Source organism: Mauremys mutica, chromosome 6, assembly GCF_020497125.1.
Source record: "Mauremys mutica isolate MM-2020 ecotype Southern chromosome 6, ASM2049712v1, whole genome shotgun sequence".
Classification (NCBI taxonomy): domain Eukaryota; kingdom Metazoa; phylum Chordata; order Testudines; family Geoemydidae; genus Mauremys; species Mauremys mutica.
Window position 1 is genome coordinate 58823645 of NC_059077.1, and position 24002 is coordinate 58847646.

A 24002-nucleotide genomic window follows, 5' to 3' on the forward strand; every position below is an offset into this window, starting at 1 on the left:
TAAGGCATTCCAAAACTGAAATAAGTATCCACACAAGGGATTTGCATTGATTTAACTAAATTTGCTTTTAAACCAATTTAGTTAAATCAATACAACTTCCTTGGGTAGACAGCCTTTAGTTTTCTGTTTTCCTCTGTGATGAAGTCAAACAGTAAACAGTATTATGCTGACTTAGTTAATTACCACTTATTAGATGCTTTAAGAAAAATCCAAATTGGCTTTATTGTTTATGATTAAAGTTTCTGTGGCAAACTAGCCAAACTTTTATTAGTAATGTTAGTATATCATGTATTAAAACTACAACTGTGCAGTCTAATCGTATCTCTTAGCAGGGGAGTAAGTGGCAAGTAAACCCCCAAGTTATGGTGGTATGAACTTAATCATGTTTATTACTCTCAAGACTACAGCTACAACTCAGAAACAACCCTTCATTTGTCTGGAGTGTTCAGAATTGTAACAGGGTGGCTTGCCCATGGGTTGGAGAGCCTGGGCCTAAACCAGCCCTGATGACAGGATGAGCCACATCTTGGTTGAATCAGATGATCCTGGGTAAAAGACAACAGGAAGCTACAGTCCATGGTGGGTTTCTTGAAGAGAAGGAACTGAGTGAAGCTATGTGGAAAGAGGGTCTTTGGCAGTGATCCTGAGGCAGGGATAAGTCTTCAGGAAAGCAGGGTTATGCCTTGCTTAATCCTGAGTGGATGATTGTTTTTGTGTTTGAGAACATTGTTAATTTAATAAAAATGCAGAAGCTTCTCAGAAGGACTGTAACTAAAAGAGGGAGTGTGGAGTTTGTTTGTTGGGGTGGGGGACTAGGAAGGGCACAGAAGAGGACCATGAGGGGGGCATTTGGGTAGCAGCTGGCCCTGTTATGAGAGTATTCTATGACAAGATTAGCAGGGAATTGTATGAATTTACCTCTCTGGATAACTGTGCTTCCCTCTCACTATGTAGTGCCATCCCAGGGAAAACCTAGGAGAACACTGATTGAGCCTTTCTGTGCCAATCCCAGAATCTGAATACAGGAGGCATATATGAACTCGCTGGGGATTGGGAGTTCATAAAATGAAACATCTCAGAATTACAGTAAATACAGTGCATGAATTGTAGTGTGGTGCATGGCATTGCTTTCTTGGTCTTCAAACCACTGTAAAAGTGTTTCTAATGCAATGGAGGCATCAGACTGTGAAGGGATGTTGACTTGTTCTTCATCAATATAACTCTTGTTATCTGTTTTTTGTTTTGTTTTGTTTTCACCTGTTGGAAAAAATGGTTCATATAACTAGTCCTTTATATGATTGGTATTCATAAAATGAATGGTCTACTGTAACTCCGAATGTGGAGGGCTCCACAGGTGCCACTCACCATTTGGAAGATAAATAGGTTTTATCAGTTCAAAAACTGCAAAAGCAGAAGCTTAAAGTCTATTGTAACTATTTAAAATGTACAGCAAGAGGGTCAGAAGTTCTCTTGGAGCAATCAAGCACGCTAATCTAAACCACCTTGTGCAAGTTACAAGTAGTAGCTAGAAAGCAAGTAGGCCAATAGCCATGTTGTCCATTTTTTTTTTTTTGGTCTGGTACAGACCAGACATCCCTTACGTGGATCCAAAACTCGTAGAAATGGCAGTAAGTTGTGCCACATTTCATCAGACTTTGATCAGTGCTATAGCTGGGTACTAGGGCTCTCAAATCGCTTTAATCTCAGAGAACAGTGATGACTGGAGTCAATGTAGCTTTAAAAGATATACAGCTGTACACTCTCATATGCCCCCCACATCTCTGTCCCTCTTTAATGTGGGTCTTCTCTAACAGGTGTTTGTAGCCTTTGAGGCCTTTATGGAGAATCAGAAGAAACAGGTGTTTATCATTGTTGGTGTCACTAGGCATGACTCTAGGTAACTCAGGAGGGTGGAAAGCCATAAGTGTCAATAAAGCCTTCCTGTACTAGGCCTGAATGAACTAAAGTCACTCCATGTCTGACCAAAGCGCTTCCATGTTCATGTTTGAACTTTAATCAACCTAGCAGGCCAGTAACCAAGAATGGAATGTACAACAGCTAGCTCAACCGTGGTACTGCCAGGAGATAATGATAAGGCCTGCTTACACCTGGTTTATGGGGTGGGGGGCAGAATAACGGATCCAGGAAAGTAAAACAAGATAACTGTTCACAGAAGAGTTACTAACGAGCTAAAGTGGTTTTTGCTAAGTATGACTTAACTGCTTAATGTAATTCCTATTGCAAAGTGTATTTGCTGCATGGGAATGAAAGGTGGGGGGAGAGGAGGAGTGTGGGGGTGATGGGAATGCTTAGCTGAAGTTATGTATAAAGAGAGAAAAACCGCTTGTATCTGTGTGCAGGATTTGAGAATGCTTTTTCTCCCTGGCACCTTTTTGAGCTCAAACCTAGTTTGCTTCTCCACCCTGGTGTGTTAATTAGTGCGGTGCACACCGGGCAACGAACCCCCACTGTTGCTGTCCTCGGCCCTCTGTGCCGGCAACATCATGGTTCCAAGTTGCTGATGCATAAAAACCTCTTTTGAGCAGCTATGGCAACAAAACTAGTTGCTTACAAGTTACATGCAGCATTTATACAGATGCTCAGTAACATAGTGATGAGCTAGTTATAAAATCTAGATACCTATAGATACACAAACTCTTCCCAAAAAATTCTGGTAATAGCTTGTTTTCTCTTCAGTAGCTGCCTTCAGATGCATTCTTTTTCAGAACTTTTGCCAGTCACTGCCTCATTTTACACAGCTGAAAACATACTATTGATTTATACTATCCAGTGCCCATACCAATATGGGAATCATGGCTGCCTCAATTTTTTTGTTAATCCTGAAGTACTGATATTGTGGGGAGGAGGAGTTGAAATAGTTTGGGTTATTGAATTTTCTATTAAAATGCTTCTCTCCAAGAGTCAGTTATGTGGGCCATATTATCAAGTAGAATTAGCTGCAATATGTAATCATGAACAGTTTGACTTCATTACTGAAACTTGATGGCCAAGCCTAGTTTTTGCTGTGATCATTGGGCATAATAGCATTTTATGTAGTTCCTCTGATATGTACACAGTATGATTAGTATCAGAGTCCTGGGCTTGAGACCTTTTTCTAGGAATGATGTCTGTGATAGGATTCCTAGTGAATTTCTTTCCTTCATGTTAACAAAAGAGGTTAACACAATTCTAAAATATAGGGATCATATGTAGAATTGCTCTACTGAGTGTCATTAATTATTGTGTGGATTAGTGACATGGAGGAGAAAGAAAGTTTGGAAAGGTGGGGTGGAAAGTGGGTAGTATTCAGTTTAGTTTTTTTGGTGATTCTGGTGTTTGTCAATTATGGAGAAGTGTTTTTCATACCAAAGTGATTTTATTTTTCTAACAAGTGCACTGTTTTTCAGAACAGCTTTATGAAAAATACTGCACTGAACAATAACATCAATATTTCTCTTCTGCACAATTAATGACCAAATGTTATAGTCTCAGACAGTGCTGTTTATTTGACAACAGTTATGACAATAGAACAAAATTCCTATACAGAAATAGGGAAGACAGCCCATGATTATGACAGTCTTTTTGGAGAAAAATCCGGTGGAGCAGCTCATCAGATCTTTGACTTCAATGGACTTGTGATAATTTACACCAGTTTAAAATCTGTACTGTTGATTTTTATTTTAAGGTTTTTTAGTCTGGGGTTTTCAAATGCACCTGGGAAGTGCCTATGTTTATTCCTTTTCTATTTTTAAAGCTTCCTAAAATGTCAGCCCCCAGTACACATCTTTACTTGTAATGCCTTAAAAGCAGTTTTACTACAATTTCAGTTTTAGGGATAGCTGCAGAAGAAAAAGGATATACATGTATTTGTTTCACAAATAACATTAAGTATAGGACAGCAGATTGCAATATTTTATCAGAATGCAAAGCTGTTTCTGAAAAGTTAAAAAATCGTTCAACTGGCAGCCACAAGAGGTGGCTATTTTCCTACTTTTGTCTCAACAAGAGTGGGTGATGACAAACTGAAAAGAAACTGAAAATAAAAGGACAATTCTGCCTTCAGTACGGTTAAAAAAAGAGACGAGACGGTAACGTACTATAGCACTTGTTTGCTTGTTTTATTTATGTTCTGTATTTTATTTTTACTGGATTTTCAAAAAATACATACCTAACAGTGCATGTATGTAATTTATATTTATATATATTTTTATATATAAAATAACTGAATAAGAGAACTCTTTATGTTATCCTAGGCCTCTCTTACTGGGTTAAGAAAGATTAAAACAATCAGACACTGAAGGTGAAATTCACTCTGTGCAGAGGGCCAGCAGAAGTCCTGTGCAACACTTAAATCATATTTCAAAGACTAGGCCCTGATTCAGCAAGGCACAAAACCTTACGATTAACTTTAAACATGAGCATTCTCTAGAATGTGTAAGGCCAGAGCTAGAGCCGTAAGTGAGATTTTAGTGGTAAACCTTCTTAGTAAACCTTGCTGTCTCTCTGCACGGGGGATGAGGAGGGGAAGGTGGGAAATCCAGACTAAGAGTTTAGAGCCAGCAAACAGTGTTTGGCACATATAGCAAATACTTAAGGGGAGGCAATAGACCATCACATTTACCATAGTTCTTTATTCACTGATAAAGACAATTTAGAGATTTTCCATTCACCATTAAATCTCGGGAATTACTGTAGCTTTGTTTTTTCCTGATGCTAACTTGAAACTATTTGCAAAATGTCTTTCATAAATGAATGAATTTAAAATGTGAGTTGGAACTGTGAAAAATAATAATACATATGTAAAACTGGAGATATCTTTATTCACTCAGCTTCACATTAAAATAACTTTTGCAAGCAAAAATACAAAATATAATTTCAATAGTTTTACTTTTATCATTTGGGACAACAAATTAAAAACAGCCAGGTACTGAGGCTTAAAAATGGGGCCCTGATGATTTGTAACCAACAGACAATGTTTAACTGAATTGGTTGCAGATTTTTAGTATGGGTCATTGGTGCACAGTTTGATTGGTATTCTGTCCTCTGGGCATTTTAAGTACAATTTGTGCTTCTAAGAGTGATTTTGCAGTTTTGAGCCTTCAATTTTATCTAACCTATATATCTTGTATTTATATATTTTGTCACGGATATTTTTAGTAAAAGACACGGACAGGTCATGAGCAATAAAAAAAAAAAATTAAGAGGCCTGTGACCTATCCCTGACTTTTACTAAAATTATCCTTGACAAAATGGGGCACTCAGCTGTGGGGTCCCCACACTACCTGCAGAGGTTGGGCAGCTATGGGGGCCGCTCTCAGCTCTGGGGGCCCCCACTTCCTGTGGGGATTCATAGCTTCAGGGTCCCCCAGCTCAGAGCTCCAAGGTACCCACAGTGCCCATGGCGGCTCAGAGCTCTGGGGTACTCCACCCTCTGTGGCAGCTGGGAGCTCCAGGGAGTCCCCACCACCCACATTAGCCAGGGGTGGGGGGGGGGCCCTGCTGCCTGCAGCATCCAGGAGCTGCAGCCTTGCCGCCTGCAGCGGCTGGCAGCTCCATGGGGCTACCGGCTCCTATGTCCATAGGGAACTGTGGGGTCCACCTGCTGCAGTGGGCGGTGGGGAGATCCTGCAGATCCCAGCTGACAGGGCTGAATTCACAGAGGTCGCAAGAAGTCACGGATTCTGTGACTTCCACGACCTCCATGAAAAAATTGTAGCCTTAATTATAAAGTATCTTAAATCAAATCACAGGTTTCTTTGATCAAGTGTCTTTGACTCTTCTCTTTAGTTGAGCTCCATACCAGAGCTGTTAGCCAGACGTGTGTCTGAGTTGCACAGCTCTTAAAATTTCTTCAGTGGTTGACTGACATTCAGGCAGAAAAATGTCTGGACCCAAGCTATGGCATCACAGCATCATTTGTAGGGGCCCTGATCTCTGACATTTGGCTCTCTGTTGCTGCTGAAATGCACAGCCTGGTCTGTGGCACTGGGTCCTCTGGTACTGCATTTGGGTTGTTTTGAAGGGCCCTACTTGGTTTCTCGGGGCTGCTTGCTGCATCTTCATTTTCATGGCTGCTGAGGGGATGCTAAATCTTTTCTTCATCCAAGCTCACAACTGGAGGAACCCAACATTTCTTATTTTAATCTTGCATTGTTTAAACACAATGGTAGTGCTAAATACAGAAGCAAAAACAAAGCAGGAAGATCCAAACAGACTTTTAAATAATTATTGGGGGCGGGGTTCCTCTTCCGTTGCACAAAAAAATTCATTCACAATAAAGGCTTGTTTTTCAAAAATGAAGGTATATTGCTAGCATGATTGCAATCAGGTTTTTAAGCTTGCAAATAGCCTGCTGTACATTTCAATCTACAACCAGCCCAAATACTTTGCACTCTCACATAGCTGTGATAAATATACATACAGTTGCACACACTTCTGAGTTTCAGTTTTTGAAAATCAATTCTTAATGATGCCTTCACCTGAACGTGGAACAAAATACTTAAAAACATGGGTCTGGATCCTGCAATCAGATCCATGCAGGCAGACCCCTATACCAGCATGGATTAGATTGCATGATTGGGTAAAATCCCTACTAATTGGCAGCGCAATGTTAACACTTTTTTTAAATGTCAGGTTCTGCCTCAAATAACTTGATTGTACATATATAGAGTGCTCATATTGGTCCTTTTCTGCCTTTCAGGATAAGCAATCAAGAAATTCTCCGCTAGACAGAAGATATGCATTTTTGTTTGTTTGTTTTTGATTGTTAGAATAAAATGCTGAAGTAGCTAAAATACAAAATCCAATAAACAATTACAACATTTCAGTGGCCAGTGGCAATGCTATTGCTATTACACATTTTGAACTTTGTTGGAATTAATTATGCCCTCAGTGGAGAAAGAAGCATTGAAAACACATCTTTTCCTATAGCAACAAATGGACAGCCATTTCCATGGAATAAATTAAGGCTCCCTGGTTGGATCCTCCCAGTCCATTATGACCTTGTAATTCACCCGAATCTGACTTCATTAATATTCATGGGATCTGTGAAGATTGAAGTCACTGTGGTACATGAAACTAGCACCATAGTCTTACATAGCAAACATCTGGAAATCACCAGTGCAGCTATTGAGGAGGAAAATGGAAAGACCCAAGCAGATTTAAAACAAATGAAAGTTTTGGAATACCCGCCCCATGAGCAAATTGCCTTTCTATATGCTGAACCATTGCTGGAGGATAAGAAGTATTTCCTTTCTATAAACTATATTGCCAATCTTTCAGACGGTTTCTATGGCTTTTATAAAAGTACTTACAAAACTAAGGATGGTCAAACAAGGTAAGTAAAGGCTACAAAAGACTTTATACCATATTGTTATATTGATCTTTTCAATATAAAGCTCTTGTACTTTAAACTGGAGAAAATAATGCTATAATAGTTTAATAACATGCTGACTTTTTATCTCTAAGGGTTTTATTTTGTTTGCCATACATTAATACTGCTATTGTTGTATTCTACTCTCTTCCATGTAATAACGTCTCCCATACTATAATTGTTGGTTTGTATTGTTCATAAAGTCAGAAAAGAAAAACTACACCAACAATACAAACCAATAATTATTCTAAAGCTCTATTTAAATAGAAACTATAAGAACTGATTACTATATCAACCTCAATTAATACACTTTTAGGATAAAATACTACTCCATTCTGTACAGTGAATACGTTGTCTAGAATGTAGATTTCAATTTCATAATCTGATCTTGATTCTAGTGTGAGACTTGCAGTGGCATCAATGGAAATTTCAGTCAGCTGTCAAGAATCACTGAGAGGCAATTAATTAAAGTCAATGGGGCTTAAGCTCTTAGATCACTTAGGTGCTTTTGAAAATTTTATCCTCTGTAGATAAGGGTGCAAACATCTTCATAAACTTTTCAGGGGCGAGACAGTCTTCCACTATGCGCTTGTATAAGCATCTCGGAGTTACCAATGTCTGTGAGAGTTTATAAGTAATTCCTAATTAATTGTTCCAAAAGAGTGAGCAGAATAAGAGAATCTTCACTTTTCTTATACTTCTTCTGTAATTATATGTTTTATGTCGTAGTTTGTCACCATTTTGGTCCCAGGATATGAGAGAGACTAGGTGGGTGAGGTAATATCTTTTATTGGATCAATACATTTATTGGATCAATTTCTGCTAGGGCCCTACCAAATTCACAGTCCATTTTGGTCAATCTCACGGTCATAGGATTTAAAAAATCATAAATTTCATTATTTCAGCTATTTAAATCTGAAATTTCACGGTGTTGTAATTGTTGGAGTCCTGACCCAAAAAGAAGCTGTGGGTGTGTGTGTCACAAGGTTATTGCGGGGGGGTGGTGGTACAGCTATCCTTACTTCTGCACCACTGTTGGCAGCAGCGCTGCCTTCAGAGCTGGGCAGCTGGAGACCAGTGGCTTATGGCCAGGAGCCCATCTCTGAAGGCAGAGCCACTGCCAGCAGCAGCACAGAAGTAAGGCTGGCATGGTATGGTATTGCCACCTTTGCTTCTGCACTGCTGCTGGGAGGACACTGCCTTCAGAGTTGGGTGTCTGGCTAACAGCTGCTGCCCAGATCTGAAGGCAGCGCAGAAGTAAGGGTGGCAATACCACAACCCCGCTAAAATAACCTTGCAACACCCTTGGAACTCCCTTTTGGGTCAGGATCCCCAATTTGAGAAACGCTGGTCTCCCCTATTAAATCTGTATAGTATAGGGTAAAAGCGCACACACACACACAAAACAGATTTCACAGTCTGTGATGAGTTTTTCTTGGCCATAAATTTGGTAGGGCCCTACTTACTGAACCAACTTCCGTCGGTGAGATAAAGACATTACCTCACCCACCTAGTCTCTTTAATCAGATTACATGTTCTGAAGAATCAAAAATCGCTTCAGTGGCAGCATGGATACATAGTTAAGATCTGTCTCTGTTATGACTTAACCATTTTGTAACTTTGCCAGGAGACAATTGTATTGTGACCTGGTATCTGGATTTTGTCATGGTCAGAGAACCTAGTTCCAATACAGTTTTCCCCTGACTCAGTTACAACAAATGACAGGATTCTTAAAGGTATATGAGTGCCTAACTCCCATTGAAATCAATGGGAAAATATTTGAAACCAATGGGAGTTAGATGCCTAAATACTATTGAGGATCTGGACCATTGTGCCTCAAGGACAGCACCCACTAAGTGCCTAGAAAAGTCTCTATGGTTACCTTACTGTTTAGATTTCCTTTATCCAAGCAATTTTCCTTATAGCCTGTATCAGTGAATGTCGAATGAGTTTTGGTTTAATAATTTACCTTGGTAAAGAAAAACACTTTTCTTGCAAATTCTGCTGCTTGCTTTGTCCTTTCAGATTGTTGGCTTCTACTCATTTTGAACCTACTTCAGCCCGGATGGCATTCCCATGTTTTGACGAACCATCCTTTAAGGCAAATTATACAATAAAGATTCGGAGGGATGGGCAACATAGTGCACTATCTAATATGCCAAAGGTGAATTTTTTCAGTCATATCTCAACTGCTTTGCACCCATGTATGTGTTTTCTTCCTTTCTTTATTGGGTGGTTGCTATTCATGTGTTTATATGAGACCAAATAAGGTAGGCCTGTGGTTTCCTTATATCGTGCAAAGAGTTGTTTTGTCCCTTGTTTTTACATTGTCCATAATAGGAGAATAAGGGGGTACATAGAACTAATTCAAAGAAATAATTCTTCATGCAGCATCAGCCTGAGGAATTCACGGCTGTAGAATGTCAGAGGCAGATACCATGGAAGGGTAATTTTGTGACCTCTTTAGCAGCATCTATAATTATACATGCTAAAATAGCAGTAATCAAATCTCATGGCCTGTGTTATTCAAGATGTCAGAATAGATGGCCTTAAAATCTGAATGTATGAATCACACTTCAGGGCATAAACTGATTACTAACAGGGGACAGGAAGGAATTTAGCAAAGCAGGAAGGAATATTGCAAAAAACATTTATCTACCTTTCTCTGAAATATCAGGTATGGACTATTGTCACAGGCAGAATACTTTGACTTGATCAACCAATAGTCTGATCATCTGATATGACAAATCCTATATTACACTATGTACACTATATTATTATTCTGTCCTATATTAAAAATAAAAAATATCTAAGCTGATAATCGGTCCTTTAGTCACCAGTTCTAATTATTCTATCCTTCAGCTGCAGGAAGGTTAGGCAGATAATCTACCCCATCTCCCAGTGCTTGCCTAAGTTCCCTCTTAACTTTCACATTGGATAATGTTGAACAGTTTTACAAAGAACAATGGCAGTTTTATTGAAAAATGAAATGCAGCTACATACTAGAAGTAGAACTGAGTATATGTGGTCTGTCCCAATTCATGTTTTCTAGGTAAAGACTCTAAAGCTAGACGACAACAACCTGTTTGAAGATCACTTTGCAGAGAGCGTAAAAATGAGCACCTACTTGGTAGCATTTATAGTTAGTGATTTCCAGTCAGTCAGTGGTACAACTTCATCTGGAATTAAGGTAGGTTTTAAAGATGATTATATATTCAATTGAGAAACCATCCATTTCCCTTCTTTCCATGGCCAGCATAGATCACCCAGACTTAACAATTGGACTTGCTTTCAGAACCTGTCAATAGTGCTCTTTACTTGGCTAAAAGGGTCAGCAATGTGCAATGCAAATCAAGTAACTTTTACCTTCCAACAGTTTGAGCATGCTGCCTACACAATGGTCCTAGCCTTTGTTGAACTTTTAGGAATCAAATCTAGGGTTTGCCCAACTAAAATAATCAACAGACCACATCAAGCACTTGCCAGCTATACTGAAGATATAGAAAGTGGATAAGAAGGTATGGAGTGTTGGTTGTTTGTTGGTGTGTTCTCAGTGCAGCATATTTTGCTCATGGGATCTGGACAGGTAGACATTCTTCTTCTTGCCATAGCAAGATGGCATAGGTGCAGATCCACAAAGGTAGTTAGGCACCTAAATCCCAGTTTTAGGCACAACTGCAATCCATAAAACCAGTGTTCACTGTCTCCTAACCTTGTAGGTGCCTAAACTTACTTGGTTGCCTATATTTTCACTGTAAAAATTCCCTAGATGCAGGAGTTTCTGGGCATGTACACTGCTATCTTGCTCTAAGCATCTGTATGTCTGTCTCCCGCCTAAGCCTTTATGCGATGCATGAACCATTAAGATGAGCAGAGGAGCACCCACCTCATCTGTGGGGCCCAATCTAGTAGGCATGCTACCAGATCAGGTCCCATTCAAAATCTGGTACAAGGAGGAGATGGTGCTGCCACCGCCCACATTATAACTTTTAGGATAGTGGTTAGAGCATTCACCTGGGATGTGGGAGACCTAGGTTCATTTCCCCTCCACTCCCTAAGTGAGAGAGATGATTTGAACAGGGGTCTCCCACATCTCTCAGGAGAATACTTCACCCACCGTGTTATGGGCTATTCTGATGTCGGGCTCCCTCAATCTCTCACTTTGGATAAATACTTAGTTACTGAAGCAGGGGGACAGGACCTCAGGTCTCCCAACCAGGGGGGCTCCAGGCACCAGCGCTCCAAGCGCGTGCCTGGGGCGGCAAGCCACGGGGGGCTCTCTGCCGGTTGCCGGGAGGGTAGCAGGCAGGTTGCCTTCGGTGGCATGTCTGCGGAGGGTCCGCTGGTCCCGTGCCTTCGGCGGCCCTCCCGCAGGCGCGCCGCCAAAACCGCGGGACCGGGGACCTCCCGCAGGCAAGCCACCGAAGGCAGCCTGCCTGCTGTGCTTGGGGCGGCAAAATACCTAGAGCCGCCCCTGCTCCCACCTCCCAGGTGGGTTCCCTAATCATCAGGCTACAGAGTAATTATCTCTCTCACCTAATGACTCTTTAACAACAAGGAGTCCAGTAGCACCTTAAAGACTAACAGATTTATTTGGGCTTAAGCTTTCGTGGGTAAAAAAACCTCACTTCTTCAGATGCATGGAGTGAAAGTTACAGATACAGGCCTCCTTGCAACCTGAACTTGGGTGCCTCGCTCTGTGAGAAGGGTGGGCTTAGAATACACCCCTTTCCTAGGCTCCCTGCCTAGTATATTGGCTTTTGTAAATAGCATTCTTTGGCACCTATTTCTCCCCAGTTATTATACAGGGAACCTAAGCACCTAACTCAGGCTTTGTGTATTACATTGTTCCAGTGATTTTTCTAGGTGGCTAAAATCACATTGAAGCATTGACAGTCACAATGCCTAAGTCCTTTTGTGGATCCAGCCCATAGTTCTTATTCTGCATTTTGCATTCTTAAACTAAATTCAAAGGAAGTGAAAAGCAACCAAAACAACTGCTTCATTGAACTTTAAGCCATATTTCATGTAGTTGTATATATTGTATTTACTCAACAGGTGTCAGTATATGTCACTCCAGAGAAACTGAATCAAGCTCGTTATGCACTGGAAGCTGCCATAAAGATATTGGAATTCTATGAGCAATATTTTGGTATCTATTACCCTCTCCCAAAACAAGGTAATTTGCCTAATGTTCAATAAAACAGGAGGTTGTAAGATGGTAAGTAAATTTGAGCCCATTATTATTTATTTATTGTTACTTTTTATTTATAAAGTGTGGCGTAGCAGGGTACAATCCAGACCAGGGGTAGGCAACCTATGGCACGGGTGCCGAAGGCGGCACACAAGCTGATTTTCAGTGGCACTCACACTGCCTGGGTCCTGGCCACCGGTCCGGGGGGCTCTGCATTTTAATTTAATTTTAAATGAAGCTTCTTAAACATTCTGAAACCTTATTTACTTTACATACAACAATAGTTTAGTTATATATTATAGACTTACAGAAAGAGACCTTCTAAAAAGGTTAAAATGTATTACTGGCACACAAAACCTTAAATTAGAGTGAATAAATGAAGACTTGGCACACCACTTCTGAAAGGTTGCCAACCCATGATCCAGACTAATGAGTAGCTGTGTCACTCCTGCTCTGTAACCTAGGGTGTCCTTTACAATGCCTTGCTGCTCACAAACAGACTCCAGCATGTAAGTCACTCCTAGTATGTCTATGTGTGTGCTACAGCCAGCCAACCACACCTTGGCTATTACCAACCTTAGTTTACCACATGGTGAACCCAATACACGTCCAGTCTTCGTTTCCCCCCCAGGGACATATATCCCATACTACCCAGCCCTCTCCTGGACAGTGCAAATATACTGAGTCCATTATTCCTTTAAGGAAATAATATGTGCACAACTTGTTGTCCCAAATGGAGCTACTCAGACACGTCAGCTTGAACACCCTGGATCAGATAAAACAATAAAGCAAGTGTATTAGCTACAAAGAGAGAGATTTTAAGTGTATACAAGTAATGAGACATAAAAGTCAGACATGGTTACGAGAAAAATAAAGATAGAACGCTTATTAATGCCTAACTTAACAAATTATATTCAAAGCAAAATTTTCTCACAACATACTTTCAGCAGCCTTGCTGACCAACTTCTATAGGTCACGACCCCTCCCCCAGAGTCCAACACCTGCTTCCTTTGTCTCTTCAAGTACAGTGAATGCAGTAGGCAGTGAGAGAGAGAGAGAGGTGCCTTCGAGTATTTGTTCCTCCTTTTTATAGTTTCAGTTCCTCACTTAAAAACGTTTCCAGCTGAGAACCAGGAGCCAAAAAGTATATGTGGGAAAATATTCCCTGCTCTTTTTTCACCTGTATGAACTTTGTCTTCCCTTCCTATTTGATGATTCTAACTTGCATTTAAGCAGTATACAAGCAGAGCACGCATACCTTTGTTTAGAACAAACCTGTTTGCCAACTTAAGTTTGGGCAGGGCTGTCAGGTTTGGAACATGTTAATATCATCATATAGGAGAATCTCATAACTTCACAAACAATGTCGCCACACATATTTTATCAGGACCATACTGACCACCAAATTATGAATTTCCAAATGGTACCTTACAAGGCATGTGTACAGAGATTATTACAATAGTGAGTAGGGTGTGGATACATGAGTGTGTTATGTCACATATAGCATATATAAGTGCTTTGCTTAAAAAGTATGAAAATGAGATCCCTGCCATGAAGATCTTGCAATCAAAATAAACATACAGAAAAATGAAGGAAGGCATACAGCAAAAGTAAAATATTCGTGCAGTGACGTATAACCTGCATCCTGTTAGTTCCAAAATTTCCTAGCTTTTGTATGTATATTTATTTATTTATTTAATTTATTTATATATCTGAACCAGAGATATATAAATGTGGGAAGTGATTGCAAATGGTATTCTTAGGGCTAAACAATTATGAGGATCCTTGGGGGGATGGTTGAGGATGCTTTGCCTAATTATTAATCTAGATATTTGGTTTGGTAAATTAGGGAATCCGTTTTTTAAAAAAGTGATAAATAGAAGTAGTTACTTTACAGTGGCCAAATCCCCTTTCTCATGCTCTTGGAAAGATTAACAATTACAGAATAGTCTCTTTGAGCAAGTCTTGCTTCTCTTGGCAGCATTTATTCTTGGATAACATTAGAGAAATTATACAATACCAGGAAGATACTTCACTTTTGATCATTTTTTGGTGGCAGGAGGCACTGTAAAGAGGTACTTCCTCTGTATGTGAAAGTTAGTTCCTGTAGCTATTGAAAGCTATAGACCATCAAAGCATTTCTGGTAGCTGGAAGAGATTTAAGTATGTGGTTATTATGTTACCTATTCACATATAGCCTGATCAACTCCCATTGACGTCAACGGGACCTGAATCAAACCAATAGTGGAGACATTTTCATTTAGTATTTCCTCTACTAGACTTGAGCACTGATTCAAATGTCCCACATATCAATGTATATTAAGTTCAACTGTTTTTCAGATCTTGTTGCTGTCCCTGACTTTCAGTCAGGAGCCATGGAGAACTGGGGCCTGACCACATACAGAGAGACTTCTCTGCTTTATGATCCTGAGACTTCTTCTGCTTCTGACAAACTTTGGGTTACCATGGTCATAGGACACGAACTTGCTCATCAGGTAGTCTAGTTTGGATAGTCTGTTGTGCATGTCCATCAGGACATGGAAGGATATGTATTATAAATATTAATCAAAACAGCATTTTTATTTTTAAGTATTTCTGCTCTGAAAATTGGCTTTGTAAAAACGGCATTATGGATTCCATGTACATTGTCTCTAGTGTGTCAGTCATAAAAGTGCTCATTTTAGATGGCAAAACGTCTTTTTCTAATTACCAGCTCTGCAAACTCACCCTAAGATCTGAGTGTTAAACTGGTTTCTTTCTTTTTGTTCATCATCACCATTAATAAAGGTATCTCAGGCCAGATTATGCCCTTAGTTAAACAGTGAAATTCTGCTGCTTTCAGAAGGTTTGCTAAGTGTAAATAATTGGCCTTAGTTAAAAATTCTATCTACTTAAAATGGCCCCCATCACTAAAGCATCTAGGCATTTTACAAACATTAATAAACTATTCACACACAACCCTTATAAGATAGGGGAAGTTTTATTGCTTCTTTTTTCTCTTAATAAGTGGGGAACAGAGGTACACAGAAGTTAAGTGCCTGACTTCCAGAAGCACTCAACTTCAAACAGAGTGTGGGTGCTGTTGTGAAATTTGGATGCTCGGTGCTTAAAGTTGCTTGGCCAAGATCACATAAACAGTCAGTCTCAGAGCTGGGAATTGAAACTAGATCTCTTCAATCATCAGGTTGTTATATAAACACACAGACATTTTCCCTCTCTGAAATGATAATGTACATCAGTGAAGAGAATCCAGTTCTTAGCTATATTGGCTCTGCAATACTGATAGGTGTCAAAAGTTGTAAACCCTTATATTTGCCACTTTAGTAAACAACTATGATTCTGAACACAAGGAGCATGTATATTGAGTAAGAAGTTCCCATTTTTTAATACTTTGCAGAGTAGAACTGCATTTTAAGGAATTAATACCATGATTTATCAAGAGGCTTCAGATTAACTGATGACAGTATGGTAAAGCATTGACATTAAAAACTGATTTTCTATTAATTCATAAATTAGTCTGGTTTTGATTTATTAAGGACTAGTGTAGATTTCCAATTGTTAATTTCTATAGCAGATATAGAAATTAACTATTTGTTTGAGCTAGCATATTGAAAATATCTATATATCTCATTAGCTACTTTACTAAATATCTTAATTACTGTATTTCTAAACTCTGGGTCAAATTTTACTTTCCCGAGTCCTGAGAATGGTCCCACTGGCTTTAAACAAACTACTTATGCTAGTAAGGCAAGCAGGGTTTGGCCTTAACGAACACTTTTTTATAAAACCAGTGAAACATTCTAAAGATGAATGCTGGCGACATTCGTTTATGTTCAAAAAAAGATTCAAGTAATCATCCTGTAATGGCTTTCCTAATAGTATACCATATTCAATATACTTCCCTTATTATTTATTTAAATAAAAATAAATTGATGATTAAGAATGTGGTGTGATAAATAAACAACACACAGTAATGATGAGCACTGCACTCATCCATTTTATTGCCATATGTTAGAGAATGACCTTTGCTGCTAACTGATGGCATAGCTTTCTGAATGCTGAGTGATTTCCTGAGTGGTAGGATCATTGTTTTAGGTAATAAGAAATGGCCCAATTCCAGATCCTGTCCCAGAGGAAGACTAGGGTTGGGATACTGGACATGATGGCACAGCACTTGCCAGAATTTGGCCTTGTCGATAGATTTATTGTTAATGTACTTATCAACTTTTTGTGACTGAGAAGAGATGTTTCACTATTAATTGGAAATCAGACATACCTCCATCTTTTTCACTGTCTGAAGTAATATTATTGATTTAGTTGGAAAAAGTTATTTATCCTTCCTCTCCCTCTGGGAGCCATTAATGAACATTTTATTTCTTGATGAACCATTTGTCTTAATTCCTTTCTATCTTCTTTATCTGTTTCTGAAAATATATTTTAATCTATTTTTAGTGGTTCGGTAATCTTGTTACCATGGAATGGTGGAATGATATCTGGCTGAATGAAGGGTTTGCTCGATACATGGAATTTATATCTGTTGATGCCACATACCCAGAGTTGCAAGTGGTATGTAGGGTAAATTGTAGCCTGTTTCATTTATAATTCAAGATGGTTTTCCTGAAGTGAATACACAATTACCATCTTTTTACTCTTCCAGAATGATTATTTGTTAGGTACCTGCTTTGCTGCAATGGGAAGAGACTCTATGAACTCATCCCGCCCCATATCTTCAAAAGCAGAAAACCCAACACAGATCAAGGAAATGTTTGATACTGTGTCGTATGAAAAGGTAAATCTGCTTCATATGTAATGGCAATTGTTTTGAGTTGTATGACTGGTTTATAACATTACAGGCAGCAAAGAAAGGAAACTTGGCATTGAAATAATATTAACAACTTGCCTTTATAAAAGAACAAAATGTGTGGGGGAGGGGCAGGATTTAGGATTAAACTAAATCATGTAGGGCCCCCCAGAATGATGCTAAGCACCCTCACCTTCCACTGACACCAGAAGAATGGCAGCACCTTGCAAGATCACACCCTTATTAATTTTTTGACTTAAGCACTTTAATAGTCTGGTATTATTCCATTGTAACAAATATCAAAATGTCTGTTCACTTTGGTGAGTAAAGGACTGAGCCATAAAGACTCAATCTTGCCTTTAGCTCCCATTGACTCCACTAGTAACTGGGGTATGCAGCTCTTTCTAATTCAAAGAGAGTTGCAAATTGCAAGATTGTGCCCTAAAGTTTATAGAGAGAGAGAATTCAGCATGTCTCTCCATTTCTCTTAGTGAATATGGAATTTCCATCTGTAGTTTCTCATCTGTTCTATAAATTCTTAATTAAATCATCTTATAACAGTCAAAATAACTAAAGTACTTTGTTTATTTAATCTCATTGTCTATGTTTAAATTACAGCTTGGAGAGAAAAGGTGCTGATACTAAGGGGAAAAAATGAGTGGTGACATTTTGGTTCCAAATGCTCTAAAATCTATCATTTTCTCACACCAGAGTGTTATAGTTGGTCTGCATTTAGTTGTCATAATACAGTTATATGCTTGGCCAAATTATTCTAAACGGTTATAATTTATGTGAAAGAAACTGAAATAATTAGCTAATAAAATAGTAACCTTACATGGGACAGCTGTTTGGACAATTTACAAGATTATATAGTTAATGTCTTCCTGTCAAGGGGTGGTCCCCTTGTGAGTCCTTTCAGGCCTTGACCACACACAGCAGGCCACCACCTGTAGTGCTATTTACATATATTTACACTCCCCCAGTCAGCTCCCCAACTTGCTCCTGGGGAAGGAAACAGAGCTAGCAGTCAGTCAGTTAGTCCTGCTCACTTCTGTCTTCCTTTGGACTCTCAGCTCTCCCCTCTGGGCTTCCTTCCTCTCAATTTATATGTTCCCCACAGCTGGAGCTGCTTCCCCCTCAAATTAGCCCTATAGTTCTACTCAGTTAATGGATCTTGTGGTTAGTTCCCAATTAACCTATACTGACAAGGATTTCAGTGACAGGGTGCTGAGTCAGCTCCTGGCTCAGTGTACCCTGTTACACTTCCCCACAGCATCTTAATGAAGGACATTTCCTACTGGCTGGCTGTAAAAATCACCATAAAATATTTTAAACTTTGGGGGCCAGAAGGGAATACATTTGGGTAAAGTGAAGGCAAAATAGGAAGCTTGTAGAATTCAGCTTGAATTCTGTAACGTCCTGTTACATTGTTAGATTTCTTTTACATTAAAGAACAAAATCTCTCTGTCACGCTGTCTGAAGTAACTCACAGCTATGAGTGTGAGGTTCAGGTCAGACTGTCAGAAAATAGGGCAGACACCTCAAACTGGCAGCATAGTCTGTAATTAGATTTCACCAAGCCAGTAACAAATGTGCACTCCTGGATTACTGTATTAAACTCACTATGGAGTCACAAACAGTCCCTTTAGGCTCTCCAGTGCATCTTGCCACCCAGACAAACTAGACTTTGTGATGAAAGGTTATTAAAAATCACCTCACATTAGGTTACTCCCAATCCCAAAGGATCAGTCATCTACCCCAGGTCAATGGATACTCTTGATTTTTACCCCAAAAACAACACTGGCAGCTATTTTCTCTAGTAAACTAACTAAAGGTTTATTAGCTAAGAAAAAGAAATTAGCATTATTGAGAAGTTAAAGTAGGCAAAATACATTAACAGGTGAGTCAAAGTTTGTAAATCCAAAATGATAACAGAGTTGTAGTAATCTGCCAGGTTTCCAAAAGTTCCTCAGGGTTACCCAGAGTAATTCTGGAGGTCTCTGCCCACTTGTTCAGTATTCCACCCTGTTAGAATCCAAAACAGTTCAGAGCTACAGAATCAATCCCTGGATCCATTCTTATAGTGTCTTTCCATGGAAGGCAGTCTGGCAGGCGTATTCATTCACTGCATGGGCTCTTCCTTTGTTGATTAAATGCAAACAGAGTCTGTGAATTTCCACTGTCTAACACAACAACCCATGCTTTGAAGTTACCAATCTTTTACATTTACAAGGCTCCAATTTTGTGTGATGGGTAGACATAATATAAATACAATGTGATAGCCCGAAACAATCCTTCATTAGTTTCCATCAAGTAAATTCTCATCTAAATATTAACACACACTTTTGATCTAGGGTTAATTAAGTACAGGAATATATATAATCCAGTAGCATTCAACAGGTTCCAGATAACTGAAGACAATATCATTCACATTTCCTTTTAACCAAATTAACATTTGAGTGAATTGGTGCACTTAGCATTTCTTTGATATTCAGACACAAGTGAATTGGCCTGTGGCTCTGACTTGCTGGCTTGTCAGCGTTATGCTCTTTCAGAATTTTGTTAAGTATAATTTTGAATTGGCAAGTGTATTTCTTTTTATGCTCACTGACATCTCTGCTTAGATTGTTGCTCAGCCTTTCATCAGGTTTGTCTTTTTCCTTTTTTTCTCACTCTAGTTAAACTCCTTTTGACTGATCACCAAAAGCATTTTATTTCAGGCAGGATGCATAATTTCATCTGAGGTCACAACTCGTGCCACTTTATTGGTCAGGGAGATTAAGTCCAGTCAGATACTACTTCGGGAGTCACATTCTGTGCTGATTTACACTCCATGAAGTTGAATGGGGCATAAATCAGCACTAAATTTAACCCTGAGGGGAAATTATTTTCTGCAGGGAGCTATATGGGAGCTGAGGAAGGACAAAATCCACCTTTCAAGCCCATGGGTGAGGCAAGGGCAGATCTGTAGCTACTTATTTTAGCATCTGGGTTAGAATAATGGTCATAGTCCCTTATGCACCTGCTGCATGTGGGTTTGTGGTCACTAGATCCACCTAAATACAGATCCACTGATCAAGTTTGCACTTCTTTCCTCACCTGTCTCAAAACCTCCCCTAAAGGTTTGGAAGATCTAGTGCCAAGTCCATTTCTTCCATACACAGGTGATGCAGCATCCTCCTTGCATACCTTCTCTTTAGCTGTCCTTCCACATATCAGAACCACAGTGCTTCTGTGGTGTTTGGGGCTTTCTACAGCTCCTATTCTCATTGCACCCTCTGTGCTTTAGTTACAGTCGGCAGCCATCATCTTGAAATAACTTGTGGCCTTTCATCTTGGTGTGCATTTATGTGACTTTTCACCTTTTATGTTCTCAAAATTCTCCATGTGTTAACAATTTTGCATTGTTGAATAACATAGTTATAGCTATTTCAAGGCAGCTGGAATTTATATGCTGATTCAACAGTGTCAAATCATCTGCAGGGGGCCTGCATTCTGCACATGCTGCGGAACTTTCTGACTGAAGAGGTGTTCCAGAATGGAATAATTCATTACTTAAAGAAACACAGTTATAGTAATGCAAAGAATAATGATCTCTGGACCAGCTTGGCTAATGTAAGTTCCCTTCTTTTATTTTAGCTAACATAAAGCACACTCCTATACATATGCATCTGGGGTAAAATTTACTCCCATGCAGACAGCTAGCACAAAGTCTTTGTGCAGTTTAAATACCATTTAAGCCTTGTTTTGAGGACACAAATGATGTGTAGCTCTTGTGCTGTCTTTGTGCATTGGAGTGAATTTCACACCCCAGTGACTTTCTTGCACTCTGTCTCAATTTGAAGCTGTTCAGAAAGTCAGTCATTATAACTGGGCTTTTTAAATCATTAAGACACTTAGAGAAAATGTTTACAAAATACAAATAGATTTAAAATTTGAGAGGCACGTTGGCAGAAACGCAGAGAGAAGAGAGCTGCAGAATGGAAGGGCATATTGAGGGTACGTCTACACTACGGGATTATTCCGAATTTACATAAACCGGTTTAGCAAAACAGATTGTATAAAATCGAGTGCATGCGGCCACACTAAACACATTAAATCGGTGGTGTGCATCCACGGTCCGAGGCTAGCATCGATTTCTGGAGCGTTGCACTGTGGGTAGCTATTCCGTAGCTATCCCATAGTTCCCGCAGCCTCCCCCGCCCCTTGGAATTTCCGGGTTGAGATCCCAGTGCCTGATGGGGCAAAAATCATTATCGCGGGTGGTTCTGGGTAAATGTCGTCAGTCACTCCTTCCTCTGGGAAAGCAACGACAGACAAGCATTTCGCGCCCTTTTTTCCCTGGATTGCCCTGGCAGATGCCATAGCATGGCAATCATGGAGCCTGTTTTGCCTTTTGTGACTGTCACCGTATGTGTACTAGATGCCGCTGACAGAGGCGATTCAGCAGCGCTACACAGCAGCATGCTTTTGCTTTTGCATGACAGCAGAGATGGTTACCAGCCACACTGCACCATCTACCATACCATAAATCGGTAATAAGATGATCATGGCTACCAGTCCTTTTGCACTGCACTATTTGCTGCTGTCATAAGTGCCCCTGGCTGAGATCAGCCAGGGGCGCAAAAGCCAAAATTGGGAATGACTCCCTGAGTCAATCCCTCCTTTTTGGTATCTAAAAATAGAATCAGTCCTGCTTAGAATATGGGCAAGTGTACTAGAGAACCACTGTATCATAGAACCAGAGAGCACAGCTGCTCTGTGTCAGATCCTGCAGAAATTATGAGCTGTATGCTATTCACAGGGGGTTGCTCCTGCAACAAATCCACCTGTTGATTCCGTTCTTCCCCCAGCCTTCCTGGGCTACCGTAGAATTGTCCCCCCACTTGTGTGATGAAGTAATAAAGAATGCAGGAATAAGACACAGTGACTTAGTGAGAAATGAGTGGAAGGCAGCCTCCAGCTGCTATGATAGTCCAGACAGGACATTAAGCAGTGTGTAGGAGAGGAGCCCAGCATCCCGCTGCTAGTCCAGGGGCAATTGAATCTTTTCTTTACACATGAAGGGTGGGGGCTGATGGAGCTCAGCCCCCTGTTGCTATGATGAAGGTGGTTACCAGCCATACTGCACCATCTACCAGGAAAAATTAGGGGCAGGCACCCTTGATCAACCTAACTGATGCTAGTCATCATGGTTACCAGTCCTTTTGCACTGCCCCATGTGCCAATAGGCTGATGATGACGATGGATATCAGTCTTACTGCACCATCAGCCACTCATGGTGGGGTGGGAGCAAGGATGTTGGTGTTGAGTGCTGCAGCATCGCGTCTATCTGCAGCATTCAGTAAAGATAGGGTGACATGTAAAAGAGTCAAGAGAGGATTGTTTTCCCTTTCACTTCTGGGGGGGGGGTGCGTAAATTGCCGAGCTATGCCCTGACCCACCGTGGACATTGTTTTTGACCCTAGAAGCATTTGGAGCTCAGCCAAGAATGCAAATGCTTTTCGGATACTGCAGGAACTGTGAGATAGCTTGAGTCCTCCAGTCCATGAGCGTTCATTTGATTCTTTGGCTTTCCGTTACGCTTGTCACGCAGCAGTGCGCTGAGTCCCTGCTATGGCGTCTGTCTGGAGATATTTAAAAAATGATTTTGAATTTTGTCTTCTGTAACGGAGCGCTGATAGAACAGATTTGCCTGCCCTTACTGCGATCACATCCGCATGGTCCATGCTGGAGCTCTTTTTTTATTTTGATTTCGGACTGCATCGCCACCCGTGCTGATCGGAGCTCCACGCTGGGCAAACAGGAAATATTCAAAAGTTCGCGGGGCTTTTCCTGTCTACCTGGCCACTGCATCCAAGTTCAGATTGCTGTCCAGAGCGGTCAGTGGTGCACTGTGTGATACCACCCGGAGGCCAATACCGTTGATCTGCGGCCACACTAACCCTAATCCGATATGGTAATTCCGATACTAGCGCTACTCCTCTCGTTAGGGAGGAGTACAGAAACCGGTTTAAAGAGCCCTTTATATCGATATAAAGGGCCTCTCAGTGTGGACAGGTGTGGCGTTAAATCGGTTTTACGCTCCTAAAACCGGTTTAAACGCTTAGTGTAGACCAGGCCTGAGTGTGACTAATTCCTGTCAAAGTCAGTGCCTTGAGGGATTAGGCTATAAGTGTGGAGTTGGAAGAACAAATAGACACATTTCACTGTATATGTACCAATATGAACTATAACATTAGGAGCAAAAAAATTCATTAAATAGATTCAGCTGAGTTGAGGTGATACCCGAAAGACTAGTAGAGCAATAATAAACTCAATACATCATTTGATATAGTAGTAACTACCATTGTGCAAGGAATGATTTCAAATGTGGAGGAATTAGCAATGGGTACAAACGATTACTGCAGGGCAGTTCATCAGCTGAGTTTATGATGTGACTTTGTTGGAATGATCAGAAGACAAAGCATTGCATTAGTCCAGTCTTTAGGTCTCAAAGGTAATATCAACCTTAGCGTAATAATCCATTTGATAGAATAAAGGTAATATCTTGTACACTTTTTCCAATGACAAAAAGATAATGGGCCTGTTCTTCAACTGCTGTAAATGAACATAGCTTCATCAAATCCAGTGGG

General features: G+C 40.1%; 1 protein-coding gene across 4 annotated transcripts in view; it reads left to right on the plus strand.

Annotated features, from left to right (window-relative positions):
• The window catches only part of LOC123373429 (endoplasmic reticulum aminopeptidase 2-like), a 47293-nt gene that overhangs the window by 8469 nt on the left and 14822 nt on the right, over window positions 1-24002 (plus strand). Inside the window, exons 1-9 of one of the 4 annotated variants that reach the window (XM_045022483.1) lie at window positions 447-579; window positions 6701-7336; window positions 9398-9536; window positions 10425-10562; window positions 12431-12551; window positions 14907-15061; window positions 17019-17132; window positions 17224-17355; window positions 20851-20982. In XM_045022483.1, coding sequence (XP_044878418.1) covers window positions 6840-7336; window positions 9398-9536; window positions 10425-10562; window positions 12431-12551; window positions 14907-15061; window positions 17019-17132; window positions 17224-17355; window positions 20851-20982 — 1428 coding nt within the window. In that variant the 5' untranslated portion in view covers window positions 447-579; window positions 6701-6839. Of the gene's footprint in view, window positions 1-446; window positions 580-3689; window positions 4089-6700; window positions 7337-9397; window positions 9537-10424; window positions 10563-12430; window positions 12552-14906; window positions 15062-17018; window positions 17133-17223; window positions 17356-20850; window positions 20983-24002 lie in introns of those variants that run through there. The other 3 variants (XM_045022484.1, XM_045022485.1, XM_045022486.1) reach the window with 3 other exon arrangements.